The sequence below is a fragment of the Carcharodon carcharias genome, chromosome 1 (genome assembly GCF_017639515.1).
Source record: "Carcharodon carcharias isolate sCarCar2 chromosome 1, sCarCar2.pri, whole genome shotgun sequence".
Classification (NCBI taxonomy): domain Eukaryota; kingdom Metazoa; phylum Chordata; class Chondrichthyes; order Lamniformes; family Lamnidae; genus Carcharodon; species Carcharodon carcharias.
In genome coordinates, this window is record NC_054467.1 from 115438604 (window position 1) to 115452612 (window position 14009).

At 41.6% G+C, this 14009-nt stretch overlaps 1 protein-coding gene across 1 annotated transcript in view; it reads left to right on the plus strand.

The window, feature by feature from the left end:
- Window positions 1-14009, plus strand: part of lap3 (leucine aminopeptidase 3) — a 62970-nt gene that overhangs the window by 15033 nt on the left and 33928 nt on the right. Inside the window, exons 2-4 of the mRNA XM_041190661.1 lie at window positions 1298-1413; window positions 4965-5019; window positions 11203-11308. Coding sequence (XP_041046595.1) covers window positions 1298-1413; window positions 4965-5019; window positions 11203-11308 — 277 coding nt within the window. The remainder of the gene's footprint in view (window positions 1-1297; window positions 1414-4964; window positions 5020-11202; window positions 11309-14009) is intronic.

Sequence of the window (14009 nt, forward strand, 5' to 3'; positions counted from 1 at the left end):
ATGGTCCAGCCGAGTATCAAAGAATCTAAAGGGGAACTCGATACAGGAAGCGTGGAAAGAAGGGAGGTTGCTAGTGATGGGCCAAATCCATGCAGGGGCTGAAAGGGAACCAAATACACGCTGGTGGTATCCGTGCAGGGGCTGAAAGGTAGTCATATTTGTGCAGGGGCTGAAATAGAAGACCGAGCCGGTGGCATTTGTGGAAGCAATATCCTAGGGGTTACCATTGATCAGAGATTGAACTGGACTAGCCATATAAATACTGTGGCTACAAGAGCATGTCAGAGGCTAGGAATCCTGTGTCAAGTAACTCACCTCCTGACTCCCCAAATCCTGCCCACCATCTACAAGGCACAAGTCAGTACTATAATTGAATACACCCCACTTGCCTCGATGAGTACAGGTTCTACAACACTGGAGAAGCTTGACACCATCCAGGACAAAGCAGCCCGCTTGATTGGCACCACTTCCACAAACATTCAATCCTCCACCACTAATACACAGTGGTAGCACTGTCTACCATCTACAAGATGCACTGCAGGAATTCACCAAGGCTCCTTAGACAGAACCTTCTAAATCCATGACCAAATCATCTGGAAGGACAAGGGCAGCAGATAGATGGGAACATCACTGCCTGGGCATTCCCCTCCAAGTCACTCACCATCCTGACATGGAAGTACATCAACGTTCCTTCACTGTTGCTGGGTCAAAATCCTGAAACTTCCTCCCTAACAGCACTGTGGGTGTACCTACACCACATGGACTGCAGCGGTTCAAGAAAGGCAGCTCATCACCACCTTCTCAAGGGGGACTAGGGATGGGCACTAGATGATGGCTCAGCCAGGGAAGCCCACATCCTGTGAATGAATAAAATAGAAAACTAAATTCTTCATTCAGAAAGTTGTAAATCTTTAGAATACTCTGCCCCAGAGGACTGTGAATGCTCAGTCATTGAATATATTGAAGACTGAGAGCATTGGATTTTCAGCTCTAAGGGAATTGTGAGAAATGAGGATAGGGCAGGAAAATGAGTTGATGTAAACTTTTAACCATGATCTTCTTGAATGGTAGAGCAGACTTCAGTGGGGTATATGGCATACTCCTGCTATTTTTATCTCTTGATCAAGATTTTGATCACCAGTCCTCTTGTCCCCTCCTTCAGCTTTGTCAATTTTTTTGCCTTATTCACCCTTTACTATGTCAAAAGTGCTATATAAATGTGAATTTTTGTCATTGATACAGTTTTTGCAATTACAGTATATTGTGTTTAATTTTTATTCCTAACATTTCTCTGTAGGGTCTGGTTCTTGGTGTGTATGAGGGAGAGAAAGGGGATGGCTCGGTTCAGTTCACAAATGCAGGGGAAGTTTTTAGTAATTCCACATCTGGAAGACTTAGAGAACTTCTGACCATGTAAGTATAGTATTCTGAAGTAAATTGGAGACGGTAGATTATTGGGAAGACTGATGGATTAATTTATTTGTTGTACTTTTGCGAAAAGTTTCGTTTTTTGGAGCACTTTTTAAATAAAACATTATATTTGAACTGCATATTCATTGTTTGCACTGAAATAGTAACTCATTGATTTTTATTTTGAAAAAAATGTGAAACATTGTTATGTGGGATATAGTATGCCTATCTTTTGTATTTTTGTCTGTACATAACTGTTACATTAATATATGCGCAGGTATAGATAAAATGCACAAGGTGTTTTGTTCTGGGTTGCAACACAGTGGGGTGAGTATTAACCTTACCTGTCAACTGGGCAGCAGGGCAGTTAAAAATGAGCATGTTAGTTACCTGCTCAAATCTTGACTGTTTCTGACAATTTGCAGTGTAATCTACAGTGGTTTGCAGGCAGAAGAGGCCCAAAGCAGGCAGGAGCCATATTTATTAATGCAATTTGGGGATGAAATTTGATACTGGCCTTGAGGGAGTTGGACCTTTCCTGTGAGGTAAGAAGCAAATCCGCAACCAGTCTGGAGGCAGAATATCTAAAACTTTCCTTTGTGGAGCCAGGAGGAACGGGGTGCTCCTCTGGGCCCTACTCGAAATGGTGTGGTCTCCCCTGCTCTGGACTCTCCTCACCTTCATTCCTGTGAGATCCTCCCAAAGGTGAGGTCAGATGGTTAGAATTATTATAAATTTCTGCTACCTGTTGGGTAGGAAATTAACCCAGTAATGTCTGCACCAGTGTTTAAAAATTGATAGTTAACATATGCCTTTCAAAATGCATAACCTTCAAATGTGAAAATAGAATCCTGAATTTGTATTGCTCTGTATCACTTCCAAATGCAGAGAATTACTTGAAAGTGTTGTGACTAGTGAGGCAGCCATTGTATAAATTGCTTAAAAGTAAAAGATTAATGACCAGTTAATTTGGCCGTTCGTCTCAGTTTGTGGAATTTATAAAAGACAGAAGCTATCATGTTTGGCCTCTGATGGACTACATCCCGGGGCTTAAAAGAGGTGGCTATTGAGGTATTAGATGCGCTGGTGTTAATTTCCCCAAATTCGCTAGATTCTGGAAAGGTTCCATCAGACTGCAATGTAGCAAATATAACCCCTCTATTTAAGAAGGGATCGTGACAGAAAACAGGAAACTATAGGCCAGTTAACATGACGTCTATCATGGGAAAGTTGTTAGAATCGATTGTTAAGTAGGTTATAGCTGGGCACTTCGAGCAGCTCAAGGTAATTGGGAAGAGTTAGCATGGTTTTGTGAAAGGAAATCATGTTTAACCAATTTAATGAAGTTTTTTGAAGGAGTAACTTGCGCTGTGGGTAAAGGGGAAGCCTGTACTGTACTTGGATTTTCAGAAGGCGTTTGGAATGGTGCCACATCAAAGGTTATTGCAGAAAATAAAAGCTCATGGTATAGTGGGTAACAGATTAGCATGGATGGAAGATTGGCTGGCTGTCGCCAAACAGAGAGCGTGCATAAATGGGTCTTTTTCTGATTGGCAGGATGTGACAAGTGGAGACCCGCAGAGGTCTGTGCTGGGGCCTCAATTTTTCTCAATGATTTAAATGAGGGGAGAGATAGCATGATAGCTATATTTGAAGGTGACACAAAGATAGGTAGGAAAATATGTTGTGAACAGGACATGAGATTGTAGATGGAAATAGATAGGTTGAGTGAGTGGGCAAAATTTGGCAGATGGAGTATAATGTGGGAAAATGTGATGTTATTCACTTTGGCAGGAAGAATAAAAAAAGCAGAGTATTACTTAAATGGAGAATGGCTGCAAGATTCTGAGGTGCAGAAGGATCTAGATGTTCTGGTACATGAGTCACAAAAAGTTAGTGTGCAGGCGCAGCAAGTAATTAATACAGCTAATGGAATGCTGTCCTTTATTACAAGAGGAATTGAACATAAAAGGATGTTATGCTTCAGTTGGTGGCATTGGTGAGACCGCATCTTGAATACTGTGTGCAGATTTGATCTCCTTATTTAGGGAAAGATGTAAATACGTTGGAGGTGATTCAGAGGAGTCTTACTAGATTGATACCTAGAATGAGTGGGTTGGCTTATGAGGAAAGGTTGGACAGACTGGGCTTGTTTCTACCAGAGTTTAGAAAAGTGAGGAGTGATTTGACTGAAGTATACAAGATCCTGAACAGTCTTGACAAGGTGGACATTGAAAGGATGTTTCCTCTTGTGGGTGAGTCCAGAACCAGGGGACACTGTTTTAAAATTAGGGGTCGCCCTTCTATAACAGAGATGAGAATTTTTTTCTTTGAGGGTTGTGCAACTTTGGAACACTCTGCCTCGGAAGGTGGTGGCGGTGGGGGTCATTGAATATTTTTAAGGTAGAGGTAGATAGATTCTTGTTCGGCAAGGGAATCAAAGTTTATCATTCTAGGTATCAACCTAGTAAGACTCCTCTGAATCACCTCCAACATATCTACATCCTTCCCTAAATAAGGAGATCAAATCTGCACACTGTATTTGAGATGTGGTCCATTAATGCCCTGTATAACTGAAGCATAACATCCTTACTTTTATGTTCAATTCCTCTTGTAGTAAACGACAGCATTCCATTAGCCGCATTAATTACTTGCTCTCCTTAAAGTGCACGCATTTGACCCAGGTTTTTGTCAGCCCTCTGAATATCAAGGCCCTGGGAGTTGTCTTCCTTCTCTCTAAATGTTGCCATGGAATACAGGCGGACAGGACCTGTTTTAATTTACATTCAAACAATAGCACCCCCAGCAACACAGCAGTCCCTCAGCGCTGCAGCCAGGCTTAAGGGCAGAGGTTCTGCAGGGAGGCTTGAATTCTTGCCCTCTGAAGCGAGCCATGGGGAAATATACAATGTATTGACTAAGCTGCTTAACATTTCATGACAATCTGTTCAAAATTGTCTTTTCAGGAAACCAAGGAAAGAGATTATCAGTTAAATGGGGCGAGTAAGAGAAGTGTGGTGATGTAAAGGATTGTTGTCTTAGCCAGTGAGCAAAACATGCTGTAGGGAGCTTGCATTTTTAAGTTCTGTACCATTAGTTTCTTGTCTTAATGTTTGCCTTAGAACCCAATTCAACAATTGGCACGTTCATAGCAATTCTGGCATAGGAAAACAATAAGGTGCTTCATGGGGATGGTGGGATACTGAGCAGGATCAAAGAGAAGAATTACATAAGTGGCCAAAGGTGAGACTGAAGAGATGGGTTTCGCAGAGGCTTTTGAAGGTGAGGAATGACGTATCACGGTGAACCTGATTTAGGGACTAAACCATCATGAGTTTATAATGGCTGACAGTGCAACTGATTGTGCAGAAGAATGGTGGGTGGTAGGCAAGGAAGTACACAATAGGCTGGTGAGAGGAAAGTAGGGTGCAACCTGGAATCTGAGCTTGGTAGGTGATCCAGTGATGAAGCAAGAATTTGGAGGGATTTACAAGGGCAAACATTTACTTATTTATATTCCTGTTTTTATTGAAGATTATTGCTTTCTTTTTTAGATCTGGACCTGCGCTTAAAAAAGGCAGAAGTCGCATATTTTATGGGCTGCATCAGGTATAATTTCAGATTAAGTATATTTCATACTTTATTAATGTTACTGTGGGAATGTTAAATTTAATTTTACTGATGTTAGTACTACTCTTGATATAAATAGCATATACTGAAAATGATAACCAGTATATGATAATTATAATGTGGAATTGTAGTCCGGATTTTGTAGATGTTTTTGGTTGTATCTGCAAATTCCAGAGCTTCCATGACCAAGTTAGTAATGTTTTATTCTATAACCTAATTAGCAATTACCAAACATCTAGAAATTGCATAATTTGAGACATAGTAATTACAGTACTGCAATCTGAAAACTGATAAGTTAAATTCTGGACAAAAACTGAACTAATAAATACAAGGAAATTATTTTACACTTGGGATACATAACCCTTCACATTGATTCTTTCAGTAAACTTCTATGTTGGAAAAATAAAGTAATTATGCATTTGAATAGTACCATAACATGTCCCACCAATTAACCTGGATTTGAAAGCTAGCCTTCGTAATGGGGGCCATGAAAATATCAGCGATTGTCGTAAAAACACTTTGTTTACTAATGTCCTTTAGGGAAGGAAATCTGCCATCCTTAACTGGTCTGGCCTAACTGTGATGCCAGACACACAGCAATGTGGTTGATCCTTAACTACCCTCTGAAATAGCCTCGCAAGCCTCTTAGTTGCAAGGGCAGTTGAAAATTGACAATAAATGCTTGCTTTGTCAGCGATGCCTACATCCCATGAAAGGATAAAAAAAACATGGTTTTCAAACTCCTCGAGGCCTAATTTTCAGCATGCACCCATTACTCTTTCATCTACTTTTCTACTCACCTAGTTCCATTCTTATCTATTTAACTATAGCCAGAGAATCACCTGTAGTGGCTTCTCACCCTGCTCATGCAACATTACTTCTGGCGTTCCCCATTATGTATCCTTGGACCCTTCCTAATTTTCTTCTCTATTCTGCCCCTTGGTGACATCATTCGAAAACAAAATGAGTTTCCATGTGCATGCTGACTACACCCGGTTCTACCTCACCACCACCTCTCTCAATCACTGCTTGCTTGTCTGACATCAAGGACTGAATGAGCAGAAATTTCCTCCAACTAAATCTTGGGAAGACAGAAGCAATTGTCTTTGGTCCCCACTAGCCACAGATTCCATCCCTCTCTTTGGCAAACGTCTGAGACTGAACCAGTCTGTTCCCAACCTTGGTGTCATACTTGATCTCGAGATGAACTTCCAACCACATATCTGTACTTTCACTAATGACAGCTATTTGCGCCTCCAAAGGTCGCCCAATTCTGCCCTTTTACCAGCTCATCTGCTGCTGCAACCCTCATCCATGCCTTTGTTAACTTCTAGACTTGATTTCCAATGCAAGCATGACTGGTCTTCCATGTTCTACCCTCCATAAAATTGAAATCATCCACAACTACTGCCTGTGTCCTGACACATGCTAAATTCTGTTCACCCAGCACCCCTGTGCTTATTTATCTACATTGGCTTTTGGTTAAAAAATGTCTCAATTTTAATATTCTTATCCTTGTTTTCAAAACTCTCTGTGGACTTGCCCCTCCTTCTGCAGCCCCATAACCCTGTAAGATATCTGCGCTCGTCTCTTCTGGTCTCTTGAGCATCCTCATTTTAATTGCTCCGCCCTTGGTGGTCATACCTTCAATTGCCAAGGCCTTAAGGAATTCCCTCCCTCAACTTCTCCATCTTCCTACATCTTATTTTTCTCCTTTAAGATTCTCCTTAAAACCTACCCCTTTGATCAAACTTGTTGTCATCTACCCTAATATTTCTTTATGTTGCTACCATCAAATTTTGTTTTATAACACTCCCAGGAAGTGCTTTGAAATGTTTTATTGCATTAAAATTGCTTTATAAACACAATGTGCTGTTCCTTGGCATATTCAACCATAAGACTTAGGAGCAGAAATTAGGCCCTTCGGCCAATCGAGTCTGCTCCGCTATTCAATCATGGCTGATATGTTTCTCAACCCCATTCTCCCGCCTTCTCCCTGTAACCTTTGATCCCCTTACCAATCAAGAACCTATCGATCTCGGTCTTAAATACACTCAATGACCTGGCCTCCACAGCCTTCTGTGGCAATGAATTCCATAGATTCACCACTCTCTGGCTAAAGAAGTTTCTCCTCATCTCTGTTCTAAAAGGTCATCCCTTTATTCTGAGGCTGTGCCCTTGGGTCCTAGTCTCTCCTACTAATGGAAACATCTTCCCCAGATCCACTCTATCCAGGCCTTTCAGTATTCTGTAAGTTTCAATCAGATCCCCCCTTCATCTTTCTAAACTCCATCGAGTATAGACCCAGAGTCCTCAAAGGTTCCTCATATGTTAAGCCTTTCACTCGTGGGATCGTTCTCATGAACCTCCTCTGGACCTTCTCCAGGGCCAGAACATCCTTCCTGAGATACGGGGCCCAAAATTGCTCACAATATTCTAAGTATAGTCTGACCAGAGCCTTATAAAGCCTCAGCAGCACATCCCTGCTTTTATTCTAGTCCTCTTGAAATAAATGCCAACATTGCATTAGATGTATTAGATTAGGGTAGATGACAACAAGTTTGATCAAAGGGGTAGGTTTTAAGGAGAATCTTAAAGGAGAAAAATAAGATGTAGGAAGATGGAGAAGTTGAGGGAGGGAATTCCTTAAGGCCTTGCCTTCCTAACTAGCGACTCAACCTGTAAGTTAACCTTAAGAGAATCCTGGACTAGGATTCCCAAGTCCCTTTGCACACCAAGTTTCTGAATTCTCTCCCCATTTAGAAAATAGTCTACCAAAGTGCATGACCTCACACTTGCTCACATTGAATTCCATCTGCCACTTCTTTGCCCATTCTCCTAACCTGTCCAAATCCTTCTGCAGCCTCCCCGCCTCCTCAATACTACCTGTCCCTCCATCTATCTTTATATCATCTGCAAAATTAGCCAGGATGCCCTCAGTTCCTTCATCTAGATCATTAATGTATAAAGTGAAAAGTTGTGGTCCCAACACTGACCCCTGCAGAACTCCACTAGTCACCGGCTGCCATCCTGAGTAGGACCCGCTTATCCCCACTCTCTGCCTCCTGCCAGACAGCCAATCTTCTATCCATGCTAGTACCTTGCCTCTAACACCATGGGCTCTTATCTTACGGAGCAGCCTCCTGTGTGGCACCTTGTCAAAGGCCTCCTGGAAGTCCAAGTGGATAACATCCATTGACTCTCCTTTGTCTAACCTACTCATTACCTCCTCAAAGAATTCTAACAGATTTGTCAGGCATGACCTCCCCTTGATGAAAACATGCTGACTTTGCCTATTTTACCATGCACTTCCAAGTATTCTGAAATCTCATCCTTAATAATGGACTCTAAAATCTTACCAACGACCGAGATCAGGCTAATTGGCCTGTAATTTCCCACCTTTTGCCTCACTCCCTTCTTAAACAGGGGGGTTACATTCGCAATTTTCCAGTCCTCTGGGACCCTCCTTGACTCCAGTGATTCCTGAAAGATCACCACTAACGCCTCCACTATCTCTTCAGCTATCTCCTTCAGAACTCTGGGGTGTAATCCATCTGGTCCAGGTGATTTATCCACCTTCAGACCTTTCAGTTTTCCTAGCACCTTCTCCTTGGTAATGGCCAATGAACTTTGGGGATGTTACTCATGTCTTCCACTGTGAAGACTGACGCAAAGTACCTATTCAGTTCCTCCGTCATTTCTTTGTTCCCCACTACTACTTCTCCAGCGTCATTTTCCACCGGCCCAATGTCGACTTTTGCCTCTCTCTTACACTTTATATATCTTAAAAAAAACTCTTGCAATCTTCTTTTATATTACTAGCTAGTTTACCCTCATATTTAATCTTCTCCCTCCTTATTTCTTTTTTAGTTGTCCTCTATTGGTCCTTGTAGGCTTCACAATACCCTGGTTTCCCACTGCTCTTCGCTGCATTGTATGCTTTCTCTTTAGCTTTTATGCTGACCCTGACTGCCCTTGTCAGTCATGGTTACCTCGTCCTTCCTTTAGTATGCTTCTTCTCCTTAGGGATGAATCTTTGCTGTGTCTCCCAAATTACTCCCAGAAACTCCTTCCATTGCTGTTCCACTGTCTTTCCTGCTAAGCTCATCTCCCAGTCAATTCTGGCCAGCTCCTCCCTCATGTCTCTGTAGTTGCCTTTATTCAACTGTAATACCGTTACATCTGATTCCAGCTTTTTCCTCAGATTGCAGGGTAAATTCTATCATATTATGGTCACTTCATCCTAAGGTTCCTTCAGCTTAAGATCCCTTATTAAATCTATCTTATTATACATCACTAAATCTAGAATTGCCTGTTCCCTAGTGGGCTCCACCACAAGCTGCTCCAAAAAGCCATCTCGTAGACATTCTACAAATTCCTTTTCTTGGGATCCACTACCAACCTGATTTTCCCAGTCTACCTGCATATTGAAATCCCCCATGATCACTGTAACCTTGCCTTTCTTACACACTCTTTCTATCTCCTGGTGTATCTTGTGCCCCACATCCTGACTACTGTTCGGAGACCTGTACATAACTCCCATAATGGTTTTTTCACCTTTGACGTTCCTCAACTCTACCCACACAGATTCTACATCATCTGACCCTACGTCATTTCTTGTTATCGATTTAATTTCATTTCTTACTAACAAAGCAACCCCACCCCCTCTGCCAACCTGCCTATCTTTTCGATCGGATGTATTTCCTTGGATATTTAGCTCCCAGTCCTGATCCCCTTGCAGCCATGTCTCCGTGATGCCCACCACATCTTACCTGCCAATTTCAATCTGCGCCACAAGCTCATTTACCTTATTTCATATACTGCGTGCAATCAGATACAACACCTTCAGTCCTGTATTCCTTTCTCATTGTCGTCCCATTACCTGATGTGCTTGAAGTTAGATTCCTAGCCCTTTCCAAACACTCTGTCCTATTTTGTGTTCTGGGGACTTTAATATCCTCTCCTGGGCTCTCCTTTTCAGTTTTTTCATAACTTTCCATGAAGTTGTATCCACCCCACCCCCAAACGCTAACCTGCTGCTTTGTTTCCCATTAGTCATACTTCTTGGAGCTTTACCCTTCCCTGCACCCCCCCCCCAACCAACTTTCTAGTTTAAAGTCCTGTTGACCAACCTATTTACACTCTTCGCTCGAATATTGGTCCCAGATCGGTTCAGGTGGAGACCGTCCCAACGGTACAGATCCCTCCTGTTCCAATACTGATGCCAGTGCCCCACGAAATGGAACCCCTCTTTCCCGCACCACTCCTTTAGCTACGTGTTTACTTCCCTTATTCTCGCGTCCCTATGCCACTTTGCACATGGCTCGGGTAGTAATCCAGAGATTATAACCCTTGAGGACCTGTTCTTTAATTTAGTTCCTAGTTCCTGATAATCCCCAAACAGGTCCGCTTTCCTAGTCTTACCTATGTTATTTGTCCTGACGTGGACCACAACAACTGGATCCTCCCCCTCCCTCTTCAATATCCTTTCAAGCTGGTCAGAGATGTCCCTCACCCTGGCTCCGGGCAGACAACATACCATGTGGGACTTTCACCTGCTTACAAAGGATGCTATCAATTCCCCTAATTATAGAATCCCCTACAACTACCACTTGTCTTTTTGCTCCCCCCTCTTGAATGGCCTCCTGTGCCACGGTGCCATGGTCAGCTGGCTTATCCTCCCTACAGCCCTGTTCCTCATCCACACAGGGAGCAATCATCATCAACGACCTGGCTGCACCTTTGAATCAGCTTCCTTAATCCTCTGCTAACCTCTCTTCTTGCTTTCAAAAACCTGTCTCTCCAACCGCTACTTAAGAGTTGTAAATTAATGACATTTCAATTCAGTTTCCCTTGTTGTATCTTGTTCAGGCCACTAGATGGAGCACTCTATTGCTCTACACCTATCTGAGAACAATATAGAAATGGTTGGCTGATCATGGAATCTATATGTTAGTAAGCCATAATCATGCAGCAATCCATGGTTCACCTAGATTGACTTGTTCTCTCAACTTAAGAAGGTGATGGCAGAGGATGAAGAATAAGATAAATTGCTAGCTAATACAAAAATGAAGCACTATTAAGTGTACAATTATATGAATTTTAACACAAGATTATGATGTTCATGTTCTTAATCATAAAAAAGATGTTTTGCTTTAATAGGATTTCCCTCATGTTGTAGTTGTTGGTCTTGGTGACAAAAATGCTGGAATTAATAATTTGGAACAATATGATGAAGGCAAAGAAAATATTCGAGCTGCCATAGCGGGTAAAGTGTGCTCTTGGTTAATTTGCATGTGATGGTTATTAACATCAACTGCAAATATAATGAGATCAGTGATATGTTAAAGTAAAACTATTGTTTGAAGTTTGGGGATATGTTTAAGCTGATGAAGAGACTTAGCCTAGAGAAGTATGGTATGTACTGGGTTGTTATTACCACTCCTTGTAGAGTTACTAGCTTTTCCCAAGGCCAGAAATGGATAGATCTTGGTATGAGACCAGGTAAAGGTTGGCTTCATTCATTGAATTGAAATTTAATGCACTTTAAAATTCACCAAACCTCAATGGTAAATGGCTTCAACATTGTGAGACACAGATAGAAGTAAAACGTAGATTTAAAAAAAAACAGACTTTCATTGCTTTATTCTCTGTAAAATGGACGATGGCCCACTTAAATACCAACCTTTCAGTCCTAAACTGGACAGGTGGCAATCTTAACCCTGTAAAGGACAAAACAAAAACAGAATTTTATCTCTGTAAAGGACTTGTTGGTTTCAGCTTCAGCTGTATTCAACTTAGTTTTAAATGAAAACTGAATAAAAGCATAGGACTGATATCTGAAAACTCTTCCTCACAAACAAGTGACCTACTTATGGAATAGATTCACTGATGGACTAATGGAGGCAAAAACTATAGAACCATTTCAGAAACAGTGTGAAACTGGCTTGACCTTTGATTCTTTGAGTGGAAGGGTTTAGATGGGCTGACTGGACTTCTTTACTTGTAACTATCTGATGAAATATATTCTTTTAAACACAGAAGTAACTAGAAAATAATGGTGGCTGTGTTAACCTCACAACCATTTCCTTACAATGTAAAACCAGCCAATCTACAATTATTGTTTGAGGTCAGGTCCTCTCATTATACAATTCTACATGACTGATCTGATTGTAACCTCTCTCCTACGCCCCCCCCCCCACCCCGGCCCCCGCCGATAACCATTCATTGCATTGTTAATCAAGAATCTATCTAGCTCTGCCTTAAAAATATTCAAAGACCCTGCTTCCGCTGCCTTTTGAGGAAGAGAGTTCCAAAGACTTACGACCCTCTGAGAGAAACAAATTCTCCTCATTTCTGTCTTAAGTGAGCGACCTCTAGTGACCCCTAGTTCTAGGTTCATCACAAGGGGAAATATCCTCTCCGCATCCACTCTGTCAAGGCCCCTCAGGATCTTAAAGGTTTCAATCAAGTCTTATCTTCCTCTTCTAAACTCCAGTGGATACAAACCTCACCTGTCCAACCTTTCCTCATTAGACTACCTGCCCATTCCTGGTATTAGTCTAGTAAACCTTCCCTGAACTGCTTCTAAAGCATTTACATCTTGCCTTAAATGAGGAGACCAATACTGTACACAGAACTCCAGATGTGGTCTCACCAGTTCCCTATCCAACTGAAGCATAACCTCCCTACTTTTGTGTTCAATTGCCCTCACAAATAATAACATCCTATTAGCTTTCCTACTTACTTCCTGTACCTGCACACTAGCCTTTTGTGATTCATGCACTAGGGCACCTTGATCCCTCTGAATCTCAGAGCTCTGCAATCTCTCATCATTTAGATAATAAGCTTTTTATTCTTTTTGCCAAATTTCACATTTGCCCACATTATATTCCATTTGCCAGGTTTTTGCCCACTTACTTAACCTACCTATGTCACTTTGTAGGCTCCTTACACCCTCTTCACAACTTATTTTTCTACCTATCTTTGTGTCATCAGCAAATTTAGCAACTGTACCATCTGTTCCTTCATCCAAGTCATTTGTATAAAAAGTTGAGGCCCCAGCACTGATCCCTGTGACACACCACTCGTTACATCCTACCAACCAGAAAAAGACCCATTTATGCCTACTCTGTTTTCTGTTAGCTAACCAAGCTTCTATCCATGCCAATATGTTACCCCGTACACCATGAGCTTTCATTTTCTGCAATAACCTTTGATGTGGCACTTATCAAATGCTTTCTGGAAATCTAAGTACAGTACATCTTCTGGTTCCCTTTTATCCACAGCACATGTGACTCCTTCAAAGAACTCCAGTAAATTGGTTAAAAGTGATTCTGCCTGATTACCCTGAATTTTTCTAAGAGCTCTGCTATAACGTCTTTCTAACACTTTCCCTATGACAGATGTTATAAGCTAATTGGCCTGTAATTTCCTGCTTTCTGTCTCCCTCGCTTTTTGAATAAAGAACTTACATTTGCTATGTTCCAATCTAATGGAACCTTCCCCGAATCTAGGGAATTTTGGAGAATTAAAACCAACGCATCAACTATTTCACTAGCCACTTCTTTCAAGGCCCCAGGATGAAGCCCATCAGGACCTGGGGATTTGCCAGCCCACAGCTCCAACAATTTTCCCAATACCACTTGTCCGGTGATTGTAATTTTCCTGAGTTCCTCCCTCCCATATTTCTGGGATGTTACTTGTATCCTCTGTAGTGAAAACTGATGCAAAATACCTGTTCAATTTATCTGCCATCTCCTTGCTTTCCATTATTAATTCCCCAGACTCTCTCTCAATAGGACCAATGCTCATTTTGTTAACATTTTTCTTATTTAAATGTCTATAGAAACTCTCGCTCTCAGTCTTTATATACCCAGGTAGCTTTCTTTCCTTATTAATCTTTTTAGTCATTCTTTGTTGTTCTTTATATTCTGCCTGATCTTCCGACCTGCCACCCATCTTTGCAC